The sequence below is a fragment of the Mercurialis annua genome, linkage group LG6 (assembly GCF_937616625.2).
Source record: "Mercurialis annua linkage group LG6, ddMerAnnu1.2, whole genome shotgun sequence".
NCBI lineage: Eukaryota > Viridiplantae > Streptophyta > Magnoliopsida > Malpighiales > Euphorbiaceae > Mercurialis > Mercurialis annua.
This window is the reverse complement of record NC_065575.1, coordinates 3,457,329-3,483,558: the sequence shown is the minus strand read 5'-3', so window position 1 is coordinate 3,483,558 and position 26,230 is coordinate 3,457,329. Positions and strand designations below refer to the sequence as shown.

General features: G+C 31.4%; 4 protein-coding genes across 4 annotated transcripts; 2 read left to right on the top strand and 2 right to left on the bottom strand.

Annotated features, from left to right (window-relative positions):
• Positions 1-936: 936 nt before the first annotated feature.
• LOC130014728 (glycine-rich protein DOT1-like) lies at positions 937-2,093 on the top strand. The gene is made up of 2 exons (XM_056106105.1): positions 937-1,020; positions 1,657-2,093. The coding sequence occupies exons 1-2, from the start codon at positions 957-959 to the stop codon at positions 2,055-2,057; spliced, it is 465 nt and encodes a 154-aa protein (XP_055962080.1). The 5' UTR covers positions 937-956; the 3' UTR covers positions 2,058-2,093.
• Positions 2,094-4,234: 2,141 nt separating this feature from the next.
• Positions 4,235-5,317, top strand: LOC126653746 (glycine-rich protein DOT1-like). The gene is made up of 2 exons (XM_050347682.2): positions 4,235-4,310; positions 4,798-5,317. Exons 1-2 carry the CDS (start codon positions 4,247-4,249, stop codon positions 5,256-5,258), a joined length of 525 nt encoding a protein of 174 aa, XP_050203639.1. The 5' UTR covers positions 4,235-4,246; the 3' UTR covers positions 5,259-5,317.
• Positions 5,318-9,541: 4,224 nt separating this feature from the next.
• On the bottom strand, positions 9,542-14,388 carry LOC126688102 (uncharacterized). Its single transcript, XM_050382679.2, has 8 exons — positions 14,081-14,388; positions 13,549-13,656; positions 12,779-13,438; positions 12,569-12,648; positions 11,336-11,800; positions 11,125-11,211; positions 10,907-11,001; positions 9,542-9,970 (listed from the first exon to the last, which is right to left on the bottom strand). Exons 1-8 carry the CDS (start codon positions 14,085-14,087, stop codon positions 9,886-9,888), a joined length of 1,587 nt encoding a protein of 528 aa, XP_050238636.1. The 5' UTR covers positions 14,088-14,388; the 3' UTR covers positions 9,542-9,885.
• Positions 14,389-17,066: 2,678 nt separating this feature from the next.
• LOC126688171 (signal peptide peptidase) lies at positions 17,067-23,821 on the bottom strand. Its single transcript, XM_050382777.2, has 12 exons — positions 23,712-23,821; positions 23,403-23,531; positions 22,676-22,791; positions 22,434-22,585; positions 22,253-22,338; positions 21,063-21,190; positions 19,943-19,993; positions 18,850-18,936; positions 18,656-18,725; positions 17,876-18,012; positions 17,650-17,727; positions 17,067-17,309 (listed from the first exon to the last, which is right to left on the bottom strand). The coding sequence occupies exons 2-12, from the start codon at positions 23,440-23,442 to the stop codon at positions 17,229-17,231; spliced, it is 1,026 nt and encodes a 341-aa protein (XP_050238734.1). The 5' UTR covers positions 23,443-23,531; positions 23,712-23,821; the 3' UTR covers positions 17,067-17,228.
• Between the last annotated feature and the right edge of the window lie 2,409 nt (positions 23,822-26,230).

Genomic DNA, 26,230 nt, shown 5'->3' with positions numbered 1-26,230 from the left:
CGCGGGGGAACACTTCCATTCACGGACAAATATACCCTCTACATATTTTATCCAAATTGATATTTCTAATTGTGACATATAAGAATATTTGTGCTTAACAAATAGAAAGATAACATTCCTAATGCATAAAGGAAATATATTAAAAATAATTATCGCAGTAGCTGCCATTATGTATTAAATTTCTAATCCTAAAAGGAATTGTACAACAACTATTATTATAGTTAAATTCTTAATCCTAAAAGAATATGACGAGTTTCATTAATATTAAATAATTAAATTATAATATTTGTGTTAAAATTTTGATATTTTTTATATTTATTAGTTATTTACTATGAAAAATAATATAAATTTGCTTCAATCATATTATCATTTTTTAATAACAACAATATCAAAAATTAAATTTATTACTTAATTCTAATTTTTTTACATTTCTAATAAAAAAATTAAAATTTTATAAAATAATTAAACAAAAACAAATAAAAAACACAAGTTTAATAAAATTTAAATAATAATATATTATTAAAAAATATACAATTATAATATTAAATAACATATCATATAGATATCGTTAACGTGCGTAGCACGTGGCCAAAAAAATTAGTATCTCTAAAATTGAATTAATAGATAATTTGGTTGGGAGGAAGAAGGCATATATTTGGTTAAAGATTTGGGGAAAGCATGGTAAAGAATCAAGAAAAAACTAATAAACCACATTCTTAATTTCAACATAAAACTTTAAGTAATAAATAGAATAACTTTGAAGATTTTTTAGCTTAACCTAGATTTATATATATATCACACTTTGATACTTATTTCCATCTATGAAAATTTAACCCTTTTTTTTCAAAATTTATCAATTTTATAATAGCATGCACATATATAAATAGGATGCGTCTTGGCAGTTGTTACCTCATTAATATTATCTATTATTTACTCTATAGACAAACACTAATCATATGGCAAAGACCATGCGTTTGTTCTCAATTGTTTTTCTTCTCCTTTTGTTGCTACTACTCAATGGTAACTTTTCATTTGTTATATTTTCTTCTAGCTTTACTTGCATATATATATATACATATACATATACATAAACATATATATATTACAAGAGTACCTGTATATAAATTACTTGAATTTAAGTCTAAAAATATTCAAAATCAACTCAATCCTATTTACTCAAATATGATCTCGAGTTCATTTTTGTGTCGAATTTGAATATTTAAATATTTGACTTAAAAAGTTCACAAAAATAATTGAGTTAAAAATAGCTTACTAATTTACTTAATCTACTTTTAATACTTATAAAGAAATGAGTTTAATTGAATAGACTAATCGATGTTAGTATCTTAACAATTTTTATTGATGAGAAAATCCAAATTTCAAAATTATAACAAATTGGTCAAAATATTTTATTATTTGTCAAGTTCTCTGAATATATATCTCGATTGAGTTCGATTTAAATTCATGAGCAACCCTCAACTATAACTTTTTAAAAAAATTCTTAATATTTAAATTAGTTATCTATTTGTACTTGTTTTATGATGGCCAAATATTATTTCGAGATGCCATTTCTACTTGTTTTATATATGATCGTACTTGGACATTATGCTGACATAAATATTATTTGTGTATGTATATTTGTATATGGTTAAGTAGATATGGATTCAAAAATGGTGATGGCGCAGAGAGGAGGAGGAGGCCGAGGTGAAGGCGGCGGTGAAGGCAGGGGTGGAGGCGGAGGTGAAGGTGGCGGAGAAGGTCGGGGTGGAGGCGGGGGTGGAGGAGAAGGTGGAGGTGGAGAAGGTGGCGGGGGAGAAGGTGGCGGTGGAGGCGGGGGAGAAGGTGGAGGAGGAGGCGGGGGAGAAGGTGGAGGCGGAGGCGGCGGGGAAGGTGGAGGCGGTGGAAGAGGAAGGAAGTGTCTGATTCTAAGCCATAAGTTTAGAGGAAAGTGCTTCAACCCTCATAATTGTGCTGTGGCTTGCAAATATGAAGGTTTTATGGGTGGTAGGTGCAGAGGGTTCCGTCATCGCTGCTTTTGCTTTAAAAGATGTACTTAATTACTTATAATCATACTCATAAAACAATTAAGATTAATAATTATTATTATTAATTATCGAATAATATTAAATTTCATTTAAATGTTTATGATTTATCTGAAGCACACATGAGATTAATGATTTCAAATATCAGATTGGTGAAAGATACCAACATGCACAATCCACTTTAAAATCCAATTTGATTTACTAAAGGCATAAGAGTCGTATATACCCTTATTGTTTGGCCCGAAGATCAATTAGCTCCTTAACGTCAGAACTGTGTGTAATCATCTTAAATGGTTTTTAAAAAACAGTACTACTCCCTTACGCCTTCACTGTCAACAGCGCTATTTTAAAATGTCGATGTCCATTTAAAAATATTTTATCAAGATCGTGGGATCAAATATTTTTAAGCCTTCAAATGCTCTCTTGTCTAAATTATAAAAAATGCAAAATTTATAACTAACCCGGGCATACAAATTTTTGTAGATATAATAAAATAATTCTACCTATTATAATATCTATAATTAAATTAATAGAAATACTATTAAAAAATAATTTTTTTAGTTTGATGGAGATTACACTCTGCTTTGCACATTAGAGTACATCCATTTTGTATGGTACTTTATTTTAACAATTTTGAATTTATTTTTAAATAAAAATATTGGACTGATTTATAAAAGCAATTGACTATTCAGTCAACAATTATAATTTCAGATGCAATTGGTCTTCTTTTTTCTCTTTTGAAATTTTCAAAAGTTTGTGGTCTGTTTTATAGAAAAGATATAACATAGGGTTTGACTGGTTAATAATCCGAAAAGGTTGGGTGTTTTAAGAACTTTCTCCTTATTTATCTTTACTAAATAAAAAATAATTATTTTAAAGCATCAAGCCACAATATTAGTTGAAATCATTGTCTTATTTGGACATGGAAAATATTTACTTTTTGCATGGGACTCGAAGACTATATATATTATACACACAACGCTGATAGTATGTTAGGAAAATCAAATACATATGAACAAGAAAAGAGGGAAATATTATAAAAAGAAATTTAATACAAAAATACTGTAAGACTTTTGGTATAGTAACCAAAATTTCATTAAAATATGGATAGAATTTACTATATAAGCTTAAACAAAACTAGAGCTATTGGACTGTCAATCAGATTTTAATTGTTTCTCTTTACATTATCAATGCTCGACACACTACATCCTAAACGATATGCGAAATCTGATGCCACCACCATTGTAAACAGGAGCTCCATATCCAGCCTGAACACCCACCAATGTCTATATTCAGCATAAGGGCCAATCAGTGGCGGAACCAGGACTCCAGTTTAGGAGGGTCGAAATTTTTACATACTGCTATTTAAAAAAATCGAACGGCTGTAAATACGGTTTATAAGCGTGAATTTACAGTTGTAGGGGCGGTTTTACCATCCCTACAGATAAAAACCGCCCCTAACAGATGTAGGGGCGGTTTCTAACCGCCCCTAGTTTAAAACCCACAAAAATCTATTTTTTTTAAAAAAAAAATTCCGTCGAGGAGGGTCGGCCGACCCTCCCCGACCCTCCCTAGTTCCGCCCCTGGGGCCAATAGGCATCATCCAGCTCGCACCCTCAACGTTTTGTGCACTTCTAATATTCCTCTTCCTTTTCACTTTCCCATTTGAATTTTACCAAATATATCCAAATATACTCAAGCCTTGAGTATATTTGAAAAAATAATTAAATAAATAACAGACCAAATCGGAAAAATTTAAAAATTATTTTATAATTAATAAAAAAGAACATAATTGTGGATAGAGAAGTTTATTTTGCATTTTATAATAAAAATAGATAAATATGCTGACAATATTTCTAAAAGTGAATTAATAGATAATCTGGTTGGGAGGAGGAAGGAGGCATATTTGGTTAAAGATTTGGGAAAGCATGGTAAAGAATCAAGAAAAAACTAATAAACCACATTCTTAAATTCAACATAAAACTTTAAGTAATAAATAGAATAACTTTGAAGATTTTTTAACTTAACCTAGATTTATATATATCACATTTGATACTTGTTTCCATCTATGAAAATTTAACTTTTTTTCCCCAAAATTTATCAAATTTTATAATAGCATGCACATATATAAATAGGATGCATCTTGGCAGTTGTTACCTCATTAATATTATCTATTATTTACTCTATAGACAAACACTAATCACATGGCAAAGACCATGCGTTTGTTCTCAATTGTTTTTCTTCTCCTTGTGTTGCTACTACTCAATGGTAACTCTTCATTTCTTATCTTTACTTATATATATACTTTCGAATTTTACATTACAACACGACTACTCGTAAGTTACTCAAATTTAAATCTAAAATTAAAATATTCGAAATCAACTCAATGTTATTTTCTCAAATTTGATCTCGGGTTTATTTTTTTGTAGAATTCTTTGAATATATATGGATCAAAATATTTTATTATTCGTTGAGTTCTCTGAATACATATCTCGATTGAGTTTGATTTAAATTTCGAGTTTGAAAGAAACATATTGGATTACACCCTTAAATTCATGAGCAATCCACAACTTTAACTTTTTAAATTTTTATCGTATAGTAATTTTTTTTTTAAAAAAATCATACGCAATATTTAAATTAGTTATCTATGTCAATATGTTTTATATTTGATGACGAAATCAGCTTTAGATCGCACTTGGACATTATGCTGACAAAAATATTATTCGTGTACGTATATTTGTATATGGTTAAGCAGATATGGATTCAAAGATGGTGATGGCGCAGAGAGGAGGAGGAGGCCGAGGTGAAGGCGGGGGTGAAGGCAGGGGTGGAGGCGGAGGTGAAGGCGGAGGAGAAGGCAGGGGTGGAGGCGGAGGAGAAGGCGGGGGTGGAGGAGAAGGTGGAGGCGAAGGCGGAGGTGAAGGTGGAGGTGGAGGCGGGGGAGAAGGTGGCGGCGGAGGAGGGGGAGAAGGTGGAGGAGGAGGCGGGGGAGAAGGTGGAGGAGGAGGCGGGGGAGAAGGTGGAGGAGGAGGCGGTGGGGAAGGCGGAGGCGGAGGCGGTGGAAGAGGAAGGAAGTGTCTGATTCTAAGCCATAAGTTTAGAGGAAGGTGCTTTAACACCCATAATTGTGCGGTGGCTTGCAAATATGAAGGTTTTATGGGCGGTAGATGCAAAGGGTTCCGTCATCGCTGCTTTTGCTTTAAGAGATGTACTTAATTGTTTATTAGTTATCATACTCATAATATAATCAAGATTAATCATTATTAATAATAATTATCGAATAATATTATCTTGCAATTCAATGTTTATGAAGTACACATGAAATGATTTCAAAAAATGATTATGAACTGGTACTACATGGTTAATGTTGATGCGTTGTTAGTGTAGGAAGAGTGTAGAGACATAAAATATCGGATTGGTGGTGGCAAAGATATAATTACCAACATGCACAATCTATCTATCTATCTATAATTTATATTATAATTATAATTATTATAAACTATCTAAAAGTGTATTTGTTGGGAAACACTTCCAATTATAGACAAAAATAACCTCTCTCAATTTATAAACTTTAATTGTTAAAAAAATTTTATAATCTCAATCCACCACGAACACTTCTATAGATGTAGAAATTCTCTAACTTTAAATAAATCTTTCTTAATCCTAATCAAACATTTAAAAATATTTTTTAATTCTATATTTAACTAATATAAACTATAAAATTGACAAATATGAAAAGAACAAACTACATGCAACAGTTTTAAATATAAATAATGTTATATATATATATTTTCCAAATTACATTCAAAAATCTTATACATAAATCATGATAAATAAATAAAATACAAACCACGTGCAACACACGTGCACAACAAATTAGTTCATTTTAAAATTCAATTCGATTTAATAACGGAAAAAGAGTTTCATGCATGCAGAGATTTTTAGGTAGACTCAATCTAACACGTCATCCGTGTACTAGCATATCATATTATGACATGTCATTAAAATAGTGGCACTTGTAATTTCGTTTATTACTTTTTGACTCTTTTAAATAGTAATATTATGATATTGCCATTATTTTAATGACGTGCTATAATGTGATAGGTTTAGTCCATGAATGATGTGGTGGACTGAGTCTACCTAAGAATTTCTCTATATATATGAAAAATTATTATGGAGATTAGGTCCATCACATTATTCGTAGACTGAGCTATTAAATTATAACACCTCATTAAAATTGAAATGGGGACGCGCAGCACTACGTCCGCCGGGGACGTGCGGCAGGAAGTCGCACGTCTCCGGTGGACGTGCGGCAAGTCTCCGGTGGACGTCCGGACGTGCTGTGGACGCGATCCGAACTCGTCCGGCTCGCGTCTGCAGCAAAAAAAATTTAACAAAATCCTAAAAAAAAAACTTTCAAAAATTAAAAAAACTAAAAACGATTACTTACCGATTGTTGTCGTCCACTTTCCCGGTTAGAATCTGACATTTAAACTCGATATTATGATCGTCGTTCTTCGGATTTGAATATGAGTTGAGAGAGAGTTTGAATGTGAGTTTTTTAGGTAAAGGATAGAAAGGTAATAATTAGGGCGGCTATTTTTATTTTTAAGTTAATTAAAGATAAAATAGAATTATCCCGGTTTTTAGGTTTGTTCATATTTTATAATTTTATTTTTAATTGATCGAGTAAGAGAATGCTATCAAATAATTAAAAATAAATTATTTAATCTTCAATCACAAGTTAAAGAACCTAGTTGACCCTTTTCTCTATTTTTAACTATCAAGCCACGCCTATTTGAAATCCTTGTTCCTACTTGGACGAACAAAATTTTCCTCTACTCCTTAGAGCATCTCCAATGGAATGCTACTTTTTATGCTAAATTTAGCATGAAAAAATGGTAAAATGCTATAGATAGCATAGCATTTCAAATTTTGCTCCAATGCACAAAGTTAAAAAGAAATGTTATAATTATTTATTAAGATAATTATCTCTTAATTTTATTAATTGCTAATTATTTAATAATTTTTTTAATTAAATATTTTAAACTAAAATTTATGTAATATTTTTTTTAATTTAATGATGAGATTTTCAAAAGATATAATAAAAAAAATCGATGAGTTATATGAAAAAAATTATTTAATTTTTTTATTATATTGATGTATGGTCTACTATTAAAAAATCAAATCGATGTTGTAAAATTAAATAAAAGCACAAAATTTAAAATGAAAAAAGTAAAATAAAATAAAGAAAGTAGGATAAAATAATAAATGCAAAAAATGACCGTGGTAAAATTGTAACTAATAGTGAATTGCTATTGGTTGTTGAATTTTAGCATATGCTATAGTCTGTGCTAAATTTAGCACGTTATATAGCATATGCTAAATTTAGCACAAACTATAGCACTGTATTGGAGATGCATTTTAAAATTAAATGCTAAATTATGGCATTAGCACTTCATTTAGCATTGCATTGGAGATGCTATGTGGCTATTGTCGATAGGCTACATATGTGGCATCAGGTATTTCAAATTTTAAAGAAAAATTGCAACTTTAGTCTCATAGTTTATTAGCCTTTTTAAAATATATCGTATTATTATTTAAGTTGAATTCTATCAAATTAATATATTAAATTTAACTAAAAAGATTCTTTAATATTTTCATTATGTTATAGATTACATTTTAGTTCTTACATTTTTTTTTCATCAAAAAAGATTCTTAAATTTTTCTAGATTTAGGAAATTATTTTATGCTCAAAAAGGAATTTATATTAATTTACAAATGTATTATCATTTGCTACTAGGATATTAATATTTTCTATAAGAAATAATTTAATTTTGTTATCTTTAAGACCTTGCATTTTTTTATTATTTTTTTAATTGATAAATTAACTTAGCTATATTTCGGTTAAATAATTAAATTTATTACATAAATTATGATGATGTCAATTAAATGAAACTAAAATATAACTAGAATAGTTAATTAACTTTCAAAACAATCTTAAGTTTTTTTCATTGAAATTTCATAAAAATACATTAAGATTACGAAAAATAACATTAAAATTATTAAAATATAATATAATCAAATTGTATTATTAATGTATAAGTTAAATTGTTAATTTAATTTTTCGTTCTTTTTCTTTCACCCAAATCCAAGAATGTTCCCATAATGGAGTGCATAACGGCAAGTAAACTACTGGACGAGCTGGATGAGATCGCGATGATTGAAGCGCGGTATATAGATAATCTGAGCAAAGGAAGAACAAACTCCGATGAGCTCAACGCCGTAAAAAAAAGAAGAGAAGCGTTGATAAGCTTAGTAGTTAAGGATATGAAAGGATCGAGAAGTTGAATTGTCGAACATGTATTAAAAATTTTATTGGTAATCCAACTGGATGCTATATATGATTCGCTTAAGGGACTCAAAACTATCGTAACTGTTGACGGAAATAAAAATGGAGACGGAGAGGTTTGCATAGGTTACTTGTCCGTTATGCAGACACGAGCAGAACCAGATTGTTTTTTATTTATGGGATTGTAACTAGTTTTTAAAACCCTAATGGATGTAACAGTATGATGTATTTTCTTGGTGTTAATATTAGTAGTAGGATGTGTTTATCTATGTTATTCAGTATTTTGTTGGCTCTATTATTGAATAATATAATTCATTCAAATTCAATAAAATGTTGTTTGTTGTACTTATTGATCATGTCGGATATGGTACGTGTATGTTTAGATTTTCTACAAAAGTAGATAGTTTAATGAATTTATTATCTGTGTGTAAAGGCTGAATTTTTTTATCTAGACTCGGTTCACGACGGATATCACTCTTGATAATAATATAATTTAAGGGTAATGGAGTTCTTGTGGATGGAATCTATGAGCAAGGCGGTCTAGACACGGTTTATATAGTGGATTAATGACTTTCACTTGAGTAAATTCTATAATTTAAGAGTAATGCAATTCTCGGGGAAGATATCTACAAAAGATTCGATTTAAATACGAATTATGATAGTTTATTTTCGCGTCATAGTGTATCGCTCTCAAATGCGTGAATCATAATTTAGTAAGTGATTTCACCGCCTTGTTGCTGGTCTCATTATCACTAATCAAGAAGATCCTCCACGGATCATGCACGGCATCTCCGGCCTCAAATGCAATGAACTGATGGTTAATCTAATTTTTTTTAATTGTTTTTCTTCTTAAGCGTATCGAGACAAATTCACACTTTCTTCTTGCAGGAAGGGATCGATCATCTCGTTGAAGCACTTTGAGCTTCGTTGAAGCACCCTGAACTTGCCGAATATCAATACGCATGCTGAGACTATGAAATCTATAATATCCACATCATTTATTACTAATAGGGACTCTAACAATGGTAATAATCATCATCATGAGAAATTCTACAATTTTAGTTCATACCATTGTAAATTTTCTAAATGGTCAGTGCAATAGCTATAATAACAAGAAAGTAGAACAAAATCTCACAAAAAGAAGACATGCAAAATGCTGAAAACAGCTACATTAATGCTTGGGCACCATTGTCTTTACAACAGCATCACTTTTCAAATGCTCCAAAACCAGAAACATCATTTGCCTGATTCAGACTAATCAATTAGATTACAATCATCATAATACATTATCTTACATAGAAGCGTTACTAACAAAGAATTTATACAAAGTAGTATGCACAGCTGATGACCACTTCGAGAGCAACGTAAATGAGTTTGAAAGAGGTTTCCATGTGAGCATATGAAACACGTACGTACGTACGTCCTCTTTCAACTGTACAAAACTTGTCGGGTCCTTCTACGAGGTGATATCAGAAACCCAATTCCTACTCTCTATCGACTGTAAGTTCCTCGGTCTGACGAACTAGTTTCTGCAGTTTCATCATCGCTGAAACTAGAAGGCCTCTCCATAGTAGATCTGCGTAAAGATATTTGCAAAATCACGTCAGAGGGCCAAAATGGCAAATGGTTGCAACTTAGCACATCATGTATATCGAGATATAGGATTCGAGAAGTTTCTTCAAGATAGCTCATCTATATAAGCAGTTTAAAAGGAAAAAGAATCATCACTTCATCACTGTGGACAATGAATAAGTGATCACACAGAGAATGATGAACATGCAACTAAGTATATATCTCGGCCGAAACATAGTGCTCCCTCAACAAGTAAATATCAGAGCATATAATTCCAATTATACGTTTCAATATTATAAACCTAGTCAGTTTGTCTTTAAGCTATAGGATTACAAAATATATTGATAAAAAATGTTGACAGAGACACATATAGCATGACGAATGGTCCCTACTCTTATTACTATTCACAGGTATAGCTATGAGCAAAGGGTCATCATTGTGAGTCGGAGCCAATTAACTCACACTTGGTCATTTTAATCAATTTGGGACGATATTCTTTAATTTTAGGTCAATTAACCCCCAAATATGGTCATCGTATTCTGGGGTTAATTGAACTAAATTTAAGTGTGGGTTAACTGACCCCGAAGCACATGTGCGGGAACCGCGATGACCCTTTTCTCGTTATAACTATTGCAGCTTTCAGTGCCATGCACCAAATTTAATTTCTTCAACTAATTAGGCTTTAATAATTTGACCAAATGTATTTGTCAACAAAATCATACTAGTCCCTTCTAAATGCAACTACAGATCCAATTTAGTAACTTGATTCTTGTGAAAAGAGAATATACTATTAATCATAGGTTTAGATATACTTCTAATCAAACTTCATCACTGACTGACAGAAAGAAATGCAGTAGATGTATACTCACAGATAAAATAAGTAGAAGCATATAGCCCCATATACAATTACAATGTGGTAAGTCCAGAAATTTGTACTAACCCGATCTTTGAATTTATCTTTCGGGACGTATTAGGGTATGAAGTTTTTGTCAAATATTCTTGCTCAGAAAATTCTGGTCTCAACTGCTTCGGAACCTTCAATATTAAGCAAAAAGTTGAGAGGTTATGAACTTATGATGCCATGTACTTGGGCACATAGAGATAAATTATGTATATGCTTTATGACGCTGGTATAAGTTGAACACGTCATAAACTCACTTTTATTTCATTTGCTGCATGAGGCCTTGCTCTAACTGGATCTCGGTATTCTTTTATCCCCTTCATTTCTACAAAAGGATGCTCCTCCTGCACATATATATCCAACTTACAAGTTAATATCAAGCGAACACTTTTAACAATGCAATTTTCGCTTGCAAAACGACACAATGAAAAATCATGAAGATGCGAAGCAATTCAGGCAATAAAAGACCTTCGCTGTCCTTGTAGACAGAGCTCTTTCCTCTGTATCATGAGTATTACCGGATCCAAGAATTACATTTGGCTTAGGAATATTTCTTTGGACAGTCTTAGAGCTGCCATTGCTACATTCCTGCAACCAAGGTTCTCTCTGCTCACTATAAACTACAGCATCAGGACGATGATGATGGTTAGAAACAGTCTCTGGTCTTATGCCTTCAATATTATAATGCTTAGAGCCCATCTTATAGTTTCTTTTACTGATCTGAATTGAAGTGTTAAGAGCAGGATCATCGTACTTATCCATGGCAGCCTTCCCACCAGAGCTAGAGTTAGAATGACCATAAGAAGGTTTCCGTTTCAGTGGGAGGTGAGATTTCTTGTCATGATAATCAAAAGCCATCTGAAGGTTATAATTTGCACCGTCCATATAAGAATCCTGAGAACTCATCTTGGAATTATTATATACATCATATCTCTGCAAGGTAATCACAAAGTTCACAATAATTAAACAAGTTATCAAATCAAGAATACATAAGGAGATAAATTGTAATGGAAACTAGAAATCAAGAATAAGTGGTGCAACCATGAGCCTTATAGCACCAGTTGGTGTAGTTCACATCAGTTATAACATTCTACTTTCTAAAAACATGATCTTCAAACCCAAATCATCAAAATGAGACAATAAACTTTTCAATGTTCTTTTCCTCTCTTTTTAAAAGATAACACCTTTTTCCCTAAGAAAACTTGAGATAATTTTCTTCATCAGTACCTGCTACAAACATCTACCCCGTAATTTTATATTGTCTGATGGGATGCTTAATCAGGCAAACAGAACACTACGGTGCCCTCAGTATACATTTCCAAAAAAATTATTGAACGCCATGAGTTTTTCATAACATAAAAGCAAGTAATTAAATAAGTATGACAATATTTTGTTCCAGCAGGAATTAGTCCATATTTGGAGCAAACATTTCCTCTTGAGAAGCATATTAATTACCCAAATTAACTTGTTATGATTATCATATATGATCATTGTTTTCCTCAAAACTCTCAATTCAAAGCATCTTATGATATGCCATAGCGTAACAAATTTACAATGATACTTCCATAACCAGTAGCAGTAGGTCCCCAATACTTTGGTAACCAGTAGCAGTATCAACCTTATTTTTTAGAATATCACTATTTGAGCCAACAAAATTATTATCGAAGAACATCAATAGAAGGAACCAGGAAATCTACTTACATTGCTGGTGCTTGAAAGCTTACGAGCTCCAGAAACATCAGGAGAACGATTCCTAGCAAGATCTCCAACGAAGAATGCTCCTGCAGGTATAATGCATGACATTAAATAATAAGATTTTATTTAGATTCAGCAGGTGTTAGACGGTCTCTTTAACCTGCAGGTATGATGCATAAGATTACATAGAAAGAGTGTGCTGAGGAAATGACATACCGCTTACTGGGTCCCTACTTGCGGATGAAAATGCACCAGGTGGAAGTGCCTCAAATTCAACACCTAGAGGTGGACCATCCTCTCTATAGTGCTTGCCCAATTGCCTTTTAACAGCAGTAATGGCATCATATTCAATTTCACCTTTCACTTTCAAATATCCTGACGGTTTATACCCCATGTTACTGGCACCCTTGGGAATCGTTAGCCTATTAGCTCCATTCTGCGTAACGTACCCTGAAGATTTCATTTCATAAGGATCGTCATCTTGAGAATACATTTTCTCTTGCAAAGATGAGCTACTTTCTGAGGATGTATCATCCATGGGATTAAGGATTCCTGTGTACCGACTTGTGCGATCATATGTGGGCTCAGCAGCAGGAAAGTTACGGTCATAAAGTCTCTGACTTTCAACTTCCTTTGGATCAACTTTCTTATAATCACCTTGCTTAGTGCTTCCACAAGAATCTTGGCGTAAACCACTCCCACGATCCTGAATAATACCGCTAGATCTATCATGTCGCCCATTTGCATTAACTTCATCCTTCGTCACCTTTTTGTCTTTCAACCTTCTGTGGCAAAACCAGCTAGATATTTGCTTCTCAGTCAACCCTATCTGCTCTGCAAGTTCTGACTTCATTTCCTCCGTAGGATACGTTTGTTCTGGAAACAAAAAAATTACGAAAAGAAATGAACAAAACTCCCTTTAAAGAACATAAAGACTAGCCACTCTGGAACGAACAAAAAATGTAAAACAGGAGAAGTAAAAGTACCATTATAAAAATTCTCCAAAGCATTAATCTGGGCCGGCGTTTTAAGAATCCGTTTCGGATTCTTCTCAAAAGAAACTCTATTCTCTTCAGAGTGCACTTCATTCGAATCTACACATTGATTCCAGAAACAGAAAATTAATTACATATAAGTTTTGAAACATACACATAGCCCGCGCTAAGCGTAAAAGAATACAATACACAAATATATATACCAAATAATGAATTCAGTACCATAAGCTGAAATTCAGATGTGTATCAGCTACTGTTGACCTGAAAACTAAATTATGGCGAAAATTCCTAATATCTAATAATCTAAGAAATCAACTTTCTCACGAAAATTCAACAGCTTTTTCTCAGAATCCAAACACCAAAAATTGCATATAACACATCTGATTGATGCAAACAAAAACAACCCAATTCTCTAAATCTGCAAATAATACATTCTAATAACACAAAATCCAAAAAAAATTGCAAAAAACAGCAGAAATCTAACAAAAGAAAAACAGACCCAGCTGAGAAAATAATTAATTACCTTCCATGGAGCTGTGATTTGAAGAGGACGCTAATAATTTTTTGGTTTGGTTTCAAAAAGGGATTCCCATTAAATTGATTAAAATGCAGTGCAAAATGGGGATTGTTTGGTGAGATTGATTAAATTAAATTTTACATATAAAATATTAAAATAATTTTTGTGAAATTGTCGTGAATAAAATTGGGTTTTTTTGAAAATTAAATTCTTGTGTTGATTTTGTTGTTTTACTATTTGGTTTCTGGGTTTGCTTTACATTGCTTGTTTTTCTTGATTTTCAATTTAACTTTCGTCACACTTGGGTCCTTGTTTTGTTTTGTTTTGTTTACATAAATCTAAATTTTTGCGCTATCTTTTTCTATCCAATTTTAATTTTTTATTAGGTTAAATAAATATTAATGTCCTTAAATTTTAATGGTTTGATCATTCACACACTCAAAGTTAAGTGATTACTATTTTCATACTTAAAGTTAAAGTTGACATTTTTAGGCTTAATCGGCTTCGAGAAATATCTCACCTTTTCTATTATTTTCCTTTGTGGTTTCATCTTTTAAAATTTTCAATGCATATTTCTTAACTTTTAATTTCAACTATAGTCGGTTGTTTAAATTTAAATGGAAAAAAATTCAAATATTATACTTTATATCGTTTCATGTTAAACAATATAAAATAATATAAAAGACATATTTCAATTTTTGTTTTTAGAATGAATGGTTACAATTAAACAGAAAATTGAAAATTGACTCAAAGTGAAGCCATAAACAATTCAGGTCGAAAAGGTGGGTTTTAAATAATTAGACCATATCTTTATTACGTTCAACAATAATCTTGTGTAAAATTCACTTATAAAAAAAGTTAATCAACTCCATCAACGTTTGAAAAAGAATAGAATTTGTGAATTTTTAATTATTTTATAAATCAATCAAAAAATCGTTTTTTTATTTTTTATTTTTTTTTAATCTTTCTATAACTCAGTCAATAAATGACATGATGGACTGAGACTACTAAAATTTCTCTACGAATTGATAAATTCTACATAAGAATTGAAACAATAAGAAAAATCAGTTAATTATTTATCCAAAAAAAAGAACAATCAGTTAATTAGACTTTTACAGTTTTTATAATGTTTGTACAATGCTATGTATTATTTTTGTAGAATTTCATATTTTACTATTTTATAAAAAAAAATCTGAAATAAATTTTATAATATTAAAACTCATAAAGATGTAATCTAATAAAAACATGTATTATTTTCAAATGTAATTTAGGTAGTTTTAAATAAATAGTGTTATTAATTTGTAAAAAAAATATAGCTAATTTTATTCATTGATACAAATTTAAGAGTCTAAGTGACCCTTTTTTGGCTAATTTGAAGGAGTTGCAGGCATGGAAATTTGTACTCATTTTGTTTAATTAAGATGATCACCATCTAAGTATAAATACGTTTGTGAGCGAAGCTCTAAAGTTTAAAGATACACAAATTAATTTAGCCTTTCTATTATTTTAGCGGAAGTTGCAAATATTTTTTATCTGCATGACATTATTTTTTAGTATATATAAGAACTGATGCATCAGCCCAAACACGGGTATTAAACTCCTTGCAGTGGCAGAACCAGAACTCCAGCTTAGGAGGGACGGAATTTTTACGTACGGCAATTTAAAAAAATCAAACGGTATTGATACTCTGGAAATTTGTAAATTTGCATTTATAGGGCGATTTTAACCGCCCTACAGGGAAAAACCGCCCCTAACACATGTAAGGGGTGGTATATAACCGCCCTACTAGAAAAATCCCAAAAAGTCTATTTTTTTTATTTTTTTCCGGTGAGGAGGGCGGCCGACCGTCCTCGACCCTCCCTAGTTCCGCCACTGCTCCCTGGGTCACTAGGTTATTGCAAGATTACAGAAAGAATACTAAGATTCTAATCGTTAAAAAAGATCACTAACTTATCAAATTATTTCATGGGATATTACTCAAGAAAAAAGCGCACTACACGTTTTGCATTTTGTCCTACGTGGCATTGCCAGAATTGTAAAAAGGTGTATAATTCAATATATATTTTTAAAAAAAAGGTACAAGAGTTCTACCCATTTTATTATTTGCGATGAACTTAATAATTTTTTTTAAAACGATGACATGCCTGAGAAATAACCTTTATCATGAGGAACTCATCATGCAGATCATCCCCGAGAAATAACCTTTATCATGAGGAACTCATCATGCAGATACTTCCCAATTTAAATTGAATTCCGAGTATGCAAATTTAGCTCAAGCCTAACACTATTTCAACTCGTCAATGCAATATACAATAACCAACTAATGGAGATTTCAGCAACCGAAAGTGCCCCTACAAGTAGTTCATACATATAGCTACTATATATCAAGGGATCTAAGATGCAATCACAAAGTTAGATATTACTTAGGCCAAATGTTATAAAAAAACCAAATCTTTCACAAAAGTCCCGACCTTTCAATTTTGTCGATTTTAGCCAAAAACTGATTATTTGGTTTCACAAAAGTCTTGACATTTCAATTTTGTCGATTTTGGCCAAAAATGGATTATTTGGTTTCACAAAAATCCTAACCTTTCAATATTTAGCATGCCACATAGGCGTCACATAGGCAAATTGAAATCAATCTGAGAGTTAGCCACAATTGAAACCAAATAATTTATTTTTGGCCAAAATCGACAAAATTGAAAGGTCAGGACTTTTATGAAACTTTGGCCTTTTTAAGACATTTGGCCTATTACTTACTGTATTCATCTATCAAAGCTTTTTAAAGCTCAAGAGAGCAACTTCAGCATGAGTACTTTATTCGACTATCACCTACTAACAAGCAGGCTGATCTCCTTGTTTTCTTTTTGAAGAAGCTTAAAAAACTTTCAAAAAATATCATTTGTTGCAGACGGCTAGTACGTACTAGCATTTTTCCCTGAGGTTCTTAAAGAAGACTATAAAGGCTTAAAGAATCAAATAAAACCCGATCTGGTCCTGCTATAAGAAGCTAAATTATATTATTTTTTTGTATTTTGCTTAATTCCAAAATCTGTTACACTGTAGTGCAAGTTGCACAAGTTAGCCAAGATTTGATCTAAAGAGGCTAAATAGAAACAACAAATTGTCTTCCCCATGCGCAACAACAGTTTTCTCACTGCACCTTTTTCGCAGAGTTGCTTTCGCTGCTATCTTGAGATGCAGCAGCAGTTTTTGATTCATCAAACTCCATTAACTGCACGTAGTATCACAAGAGAGAGACCGCCGTTAGTTTATTCGATAGCGTATCTTTTCCTTTTCTCTAAATTAAGTTCAGGTAACAAAAACACTATCAAAACCGCATGCATGCTCAGCACACACAAGGTTTTTTCCCTGACATTAGGTTACATGAAAGACAATCCAAAAGTTGGAAAATTCATCGTGCGGTAAGAAACTACTAATTGAATCATTACTAATCTGTTTATGGTTTCTTTCCATTATTAATAAACCATTTTCTGTTATTAAATCTCGGAGAAAAATGACTTGAAGAAACTAACTACACCACTATCTGAGAAAATCAAAGATTGGAGACATACCGGTTTGACTTCACCATTCCATAAAACATGAGTTGCTAAGAATCCAATTACGGCAGGTACGATATACAGAAGCGCAGGCTGAAAATAGAGTCAAGAAACATGGCAAGTTAATATTATTTTTTAAGGAACTGAATACTAGAAACTATCTAGCAATATGGGAATGGCATAATACTCTTGACGTGCATTATACGGAACAAAAAGGAAGAAAAGGAACATTTAGACTAACCTGTGCAGCTTGAAACCAGTTCATTACAACAATTGTAAGGACTAAACCAAATGTGTATCCCAGAAAAGCACTCTTAAAATACTGACTGCCTTTTCCCCTAGAAACGTCAAATCTCAATGCCAGAGCTACAAAAATACCTGAGAAGTAAACAGAGTATGAGTTATTCAAATTGAAAGATGATGACACTGGTAGAAAATTTAATAATATATATTACAAAATCAAAATAATCCTAGAGCATATATACTAGATGTAAATTTTGCAATCAATTTCATAATTTCTTCTGAGCCATCATATTAAAGGAAAAAAATAGCAACACCTAGAGATATAACAAAGGTTGAGACTTATCTCACTAGAATAATTATAATAGAAACAGTCTAAAAATAAAATAAAAGCAAAAAAGAAGTCGAATATATCCTCATCACCATCATCAGCAACCTTCCTTCCCACTCTGAAGATCAACAGAAGTTTTAAGAAAGGACAAAAGGATAAATGAAGTGTCCGCCAAAAACCAGATACTCAAAATGACAATGTTTAATTAAGAAAATGAAAACCAAGTGCAATGGACTTAAAACCCAGAGTCTAAAAGATGTTTAATCAGGGAACATACTGAGTGATCCAATATGAAGCGGTCAATACTCAAGACATATTTGTATCATATACTTTTAAAATATTAAAAGAAACAGCAAGCAATAAAGGTCGCAAATTTCACAGAATGAATCCTTAAGATCAAAATATAGACATGGCATTCAGATAGGCTGACCTGAAATTTTAACAACTTACCAGGGATAACAATGTCACCAAGTCCGAGCATGGAATATGGGCGTAGTGCATCAGCTGTTGGGAACAAAAGCTATAGAAAAATAATATAGTTAGATTCTTCGAACAGTTCAATAAATCATACTAATTGGGGAGCAGAGACAGTCGGATGCGGAGCCCGCACCAACTCAAACCTTTCAAATGTCATTTACACTAACCTTTATAGGAGCATCAAAAGATTTTGCAACACTGACCATCACAGGAGTGAAGAAAACCCAGAAAATATCATAAACAAAAAGTCCAGCCTGTAAACAGCATAAAAACAGCGTCATGGGTAATGGTTAAGTGTCTGGATCAAAAGAGCTCAGAGGAAACATGATGGCATAAATGTGCAAGCCATTTTAAAACACAACATCTAGATCAGATATGGAAGATTCCACAAGATTTAGTTTCTACGCAATGATGTTAAATATTGAAGTACAAAAAAAAAGCCATATTTTAAGGCCTCAGTAGGGCATCATTATTTCTGAAAAGAAAGTGAACAGCAGCAATTAGATATACTAAGTCACCATTTTGCAGAGCATGCAAAGCACTAAAACTTATTCCCTTTTAGAATTCCACAAATTTTAACATGTCTTATTGATTACAATAGAAATTAGATGATAGATATGAGAACCCAAAACAGATAATGTGCCTTCAGCTGCAGTGATGGCAGAGGATACAGCTAATTTGAAGTAGCAAATTAGAGAATGTGAGAGTCATGCTGCATACAATAATGAATAATCTATTGTTGAGAAGGCAGTAACCTTAAGATAAAGTGGATTGGCATACGGTGTTTCTGGTGAAATATATGATTTGGTTGAGGCGGCAGTGCCAATGCAGCATAATTTGTGTGATTAAGAACATTAAAATGCTCCTTTAAATAGATCGTAATCTTTATCATAGAAAAATAATTCCCTTGTTAAATGAATCAAGTTAGCCATGTGTATCATACTTGAATAAATTTCTATGAAAAAGGACCCTATCATGTATAATGACTTATGTTCTGCCACCAGGGGGGCTGCTACAGCGGCTACCTAAGCAAAGAGGACCTCCCCCCTTCCCTTATTTAAACCATTCAACACATAAAGATGATTCATTTGCTTGTAACGCAAGATACTTGCAAGAAAGCCAGTATTAAGCATACTAATATATTTCAGAAATCACAAGAGATATAGGGAAAAATCTATACTATAATGAAAATGTTGATGAAATAGCAAACTGTCACAGCAGCAATCGACAAATTTTATAGAGGATACAAAAACAACTTACCAAAAGGATTGCACCAGTCTTAAAAGACCCAAGAGAGAGCATTTCAATTCCCTGCAAAAACAGAATAAAGAAAGCCCTAGTTCTTACATGTTTATATACAAAATAAAAAAAATATAATCATAACTTGTAACTAGCATAAAAAAGGTCAATCAAACATATCGATGCAGATCATGAATTTTATCTCTTTATTATGGAATCAAGATTTATCTTCTAAATTACATAAGACATTTTACTTATTAGTTTGTAAACAAGAATTTAATTAGTATTGGTTTACTATTTTCCTATATGGCATTATGTTCAGGTAATTTTAGGTTTTATTTTAAGAACCTAAGCCAGTAATATTTTGGTTAGAGAAAAATGGATAATTTAATAAAAGGCAAGTTTGCCAATTGAATTGTTTTGAGTCAATTCATCGAAGCTCGTATGATTGCCTAACCCTTCTAATTGTCTCTTCAACATATTTCCTTTGTATCATATCATTAGCTTCAGCAAATTTACCCGTAGCATAACTTCACCCAAGCTGTCCACAACAAATATCCTATAAGTTTGCTCTCAATATAATCCCTTAAATCAAACAGAATTATCCAAATCAATTACCAGACTGAAAATCACTAATAGAATTATTAAAGCTTGCTCGCAATAAAATTCCTAAAATCATGCAGCAATATTTAAAATCAATTACTCACTAATAGAATCATTGACATTTTTACAATTACAATAGTCACAGAGAAAGAAAAAAGCATTATTATGTTAAATCCAAACATAGCTTTATGAGAAATCCTTTTGAATGTGAAAACTACAGATGAAAAAGCAAACTGAAACCGACGGAGTATCACCCTAGTACGAAGGTGATTAGAAGCAGAATGCTTTTGCAAAGATACAAAGTGATACATAATAAAAATACTAATAGAGAAAAACTAGAGATCATCTTTCATGCAGCCAATCACGTGATTTACAGAATAATATTATAGGACTTATTTCTGATATTGAGGTGCTCTCAAGACTCAAGAGAATGCTTGTGCAAAACTACTGATTAATAAATGGCAGAATAAAACAGAAATGAATAAACAAAAACAAAACAATTAAAAAAGATCATGATTTCTCTTAAATGAAACCAGACCTGAATGCAGAAAGCCAAGCCTAGAATATTGTTAGCTAGCCAATGCTTCTGGGAAGCATACCATGCACAAAAGAATGTTCCAGGAATTGAGGCGACAACCTGAGATCTGGTGAACTCAATCTCCAAAGCTGTGTAAGAAAAGTGTAAGGAAAAACATTATTCCGCATATACAAGCAAGATGTCAACTGGATCAAATATAAAACCCCGAGTCCGACTATTTGACATACTGACTTGCAGAATATTCAAACACAACATCTCAATTGAATTAATGAACAAACAGATTTATTAAAATAGCTCCATTTACTTCAACTCTTTAACATTATCATTCAACATCAAAGATGAAACAGAGGGCATTTGGCTATGATCTTTGAATCATATTATACATATAATAAAAATTAAATGTTGTGAAGTTTGACAACAGCATGCATCTCAAGATTGAAGGTTGGTCAAGCACACTGAGAATTATGTTACTTTAGACGTATGGCAAACAAACAATTATAGAAAGCAAGGTGCACCTCTTAAATCCTAAGGTATAATATTGAAACACAAAAGGCATTAGTAATTCAGATAGCATGGCCAACACAAGCAGCAATAAAGTTTCAGCCAGTGTTGGCAGATAGACATTAAAGATATCATAGGACAAAAATTAAAGCGCGTTGAGACTTGAGACAGATTTGCGAACTGTCTTAATCTATCAATAATTTTTTTCTATGTCAACCCCTATCTTCTCTTCTTCCCCTTGAACATTCTCCTATAATATCCCCTTCTACTCCCCAGTTTTCAACTTTTCAAGTGAATGGCCTCGTCTGTTTAACAAAATAATTCACCACCATGACATAGAGAAACAGTCTCTTAGAACTACCAGCTTCTTTCTCAAAAGATCTCATACAAAATTACCTCTTTTCCTAGCTACTTCTTATTCTAGCATTATATTTCCTTATTTAAACCATAACATTTGCCTTGAAAGAAAGATACCAATTAAAATTATATTAATGAAAATGAAGAGCCAGAAGAGGACAAAAAGCTTACTCTAAAGGAACAAAAGATTAAATATAACAACCTTTAGTTTTTTTGCAGTTGAAATTAAAAAGCAAACTCAATATGAACATTGCCAATGGCAGAAAGAAATTGTCTCTCCTACCTCAGACACACTAAAAAGAGATGGAAACAATCTTAAGAATGTTACGTACAGCGGAAGTAAGGAAAGTGCCAGGAGATAACATCATCATTCCAATGATTAGGCAAATAGCCTTTAATAGCGGGTAACAATGTTGCCCTGCAAGAAGTGAACAATAAGAGATCTAAAACAAACAAAAAAAATAGCGGGCTGTATATGTATTGAATGCAAAAACCCGTACAGAGAGAACATACGAAAGAGCGACGATTCCAAGAACGAAAAAGTAGCATGTCAAAACAGCATTAACCAGGTCTTTTGAAAGAAATTTGAAGAGTAAGAATAATGACAATAGCATCGCACTCCCAACAAAAGGAAATCGCATAGCATGTTCATTAGACATTGTCTCCTGCAAGATTAAACACATGAATAGCCGATGAGCTTGAGACAGACATTCAAAAAAACAAAAAATGGTAGTAAATTATTATGTTCTACTTACTGCAGGTGGGGTTGGCTTGACAGATCGGTAGCACCCCACATAGACTGCGAGAGATGCAGTCAAGATGACATTTAAGTTTGGATCAACCTTAACAACAAGTGGTGCCAATGTTAAACCTGCATTCATGATCATGAGCATTTGCTCTGTTAAAAAAATGAATAGATAATAAAAAACAAAAGGAGCAAACTTCAGAAAATCAATAAGGCAACAAAGATACAATGCATCATATTATTTACACAGAAGCTATCACAATGAAAAGCACATATCCATCAAAGACAATCAAATTAAAAACCGAATGTAACATAACGAAATCAATATAACCGAATGCTCTCCCATAATACCAAAAATGAGAACTAGAACCCCACATGCCACATTTCCACACTATCGCACTTCCTTTCACTTATGTTTGTAATATCAAACTTCATAGGTGCAAAAGATAAAACTTCGGAAAATAACTACTTTTTACGCATAACAGCGATTACCACAAATGATTAGAAACTATAAACAACCGGGAAGAAAACAAATTTAGGAAGAGGGAAACACAAACGATTAACTATTTCTTGCCTTAAAAAACAGACTGGACCCGATCCTATCCCAAAGGAATGCGATAGTTGCCCGTTTATCGCATGCATAAGTAAATTAGACTACTCCTCACAACAAAGTTCAGAAAATCGCAATGCCACAGCATCCATCAAACCAATAATATAAAACATTAGTAAAACTGTACCTGCTAGAGCAAGATTGGCGAGACGCTCACAATTCTTCATTTTTCCTTCAAAATTGAACTCTAACTATAAGTTTTAAATGTCTCCAACAATTAAGCCCGAAAATTCGATTATATGCCGAATCAAACGGCCTACAATTGAACATCAAAAGAAAAAACATCAGATCCAGTGTAGTCAAAGGCGCTCTAGACCATCCAGTCCAGGCGCTTAGGCGAGGCGCCAAAGACTGATGGCGCCTCAAGACCATCCAGTCCAGGCGCCTTCAGTCTTGGCTCGCCGGAAAATTTGGAAATCGTCGTGCTTTTGTTTACCTTTTTTCAGCAATCGGAGACCAAAAATCAGATGAAGAGGAAGAAGAAGAAGAAATTTAGGGTTAAGAAAACTAGAATAGGTTTTGCCAAAGGCGTGCTTTTTTTTTTACCGCCACGTCTGATTAGGTTTTCTCACCAATTAGCTTTTGCCATGTCAGCTATCATCAGTCTGTCTTCCTTCATAGGCTAAAGAATATTTTTGGAAAAGAAATGTAAGTTTACAGTTTTAAAATAAATTCATATAAATAATGGCCAAAATTTAATATTTTATAATTTATAAAATAATAAATAAATGTTTTATGTAATTTGAAAAATTAATAAAAATTATCTAAATCAAAATAAGTATTTTATTCAAATTTTAAAATTTATGAAAATGCTTATTGGTATACGTATTTTATTTCAATTAGAAAACAATGCAAATTATCTACTACTAATAACTTTTAAAATTTAAATAAGCGTTTTATCTAAATTGGTAACTCATAAGAAGTCTTTTTTTGTCCTCTCAATTATATAGATTCGAATTGTAAGCCACGCGGAACCAATTAATATTTATATTAAATAGTAAATTTATTGAGAAATATCTATATCTATACTATATATAATCTATATCTATACTATATATAAAAGCACGGATGTGGGGGGGGGGGGGGAGACAGGCAAATTTACCGAATAATCCTTTTCAGTTTAACACTAAATAAAGGTTTTATAGTCATTACCTAATTGGTTATTTAATTAATCACTATTGCAATTAAAGTCCTAATTAGAATAGGTAGCTAAATTATCTCCAATTTATTTTTTAGTATGTAAAAAATAACTAAATTGTCTCCAAATTAGTAGGAATACCTATCTTTTAGTTTGATTTAACTATAAAATTAAATAGTGTATTTGGTTAATATATTATTATTTAAATTTATTATCTTATTATTTTTAAAGATATTATTAATAAAATTAAGTTAATTATTTAATTATGGTTATTATAAAACCAAAAGAAGAATAAATTCAGTATGGAAAAAAATTTAATAACCGAATATATTATATTTACTTTTACAAAAATTCTTAAATAATGTAATATTAATTATAAATAAAAAATTGATATAATTATAATAAATTTACTAATATGTACATTGACGAGTTACGTTACGAGCCACGTGCATAGCACGTAATGCGAAACTAGTACATAGAAAATGTGCGGATTAATAAAATAATCTATTTCAGTGTTAGTAATAACTATTAGAAAGTATTAATGGTCTCCTATAAGGTATATCTATAAACTCTTTTAATGGATTTTGATTTGGAGAAGTTTTAGTTGGTTTTTGATGAATGATGATTGTTTTGAGAATTTGAGTAGAAAATTGTTGATTGATCATGAATGTAGTGGTTCTATATAAATTGATGACGATTAATCTTTGAATTTTCATTAAATATGGCTAGTATGTTACAAAAATTGAAATTTAATTGATCTATTAAGTAATAAGGCAGTGTAACATCCCAGTTAAAATAAATAAAATAGTTTTTTCAAACAACAATCTTGCTAACATTTTCATACTTTATATTCACTTTTTATATTTGAAAAATCCATATATTTCATATATTTGCCTAATTATTACTATTTATTGAATTTTATAAAGAAGAAGTTTTAATGATAATTTTAACGTTTAATTAGAATATAGATAAAAAATAAAGGATTATTTTAAATTTTTATTCAAATGAAAAGAGGTCAATTTAAAATTTTGTAACAGAGTTAAAACATTAACACCCAATTGAGGATACAACTGAAAGTTTTCCAAAATCAGAATAAAACGCAAAAAATTTCAACGTGGATGATTTTAAAATAATTAAACCTATAATTAACAACACTTCTGGCACTTTCATCCACAATTCCTTTGACAAATTATTTAATATTAACAAGTTTTTAAACGATTAAGAATTTTTTATTTTCTTTGTATTTTTAAAGCGAGAAGACAATAGAAACGTTTCTCTATGTGCATATCACATTATATAACTATCGGAATTTATGAAAATTATTAATTGATGTTACTATTAAAATTTGAGTCAAATTTAATTTAGTTGATTAAATATTAATTTAAATAAAAATATTTTAATCAATTATTTTTCTTTAAAAAGGAAAACAATCTACTATTTAATTTTTTTTTTTTAAATCAGCCTATGATTTACAAACGGATAAATAAAAATATTCAATTATAAATATATAAAGTAAAAAATAAATACATTTATTTTTAGTAACAGTAAATAGACAACTTAATTAAATAGTAAATTAAAGTCACGACTAATAAATTAATAATATACATATTTAAAACTTTTAAATATTAAAAATAAAATAAAACTCAAATAAAAAAATAACCGTTTTTAGGAATCTAAATCTAAAATTCTAAATTATTTATTTCAGTTTTTACCTAATACTTCACACTTTTAATATGCTTACAGTAATTAGCTGGAAAATAAAATAAAAAATTAACGTGTCATATCACAATCACAGTAGTAACCGACCGACCTTTACA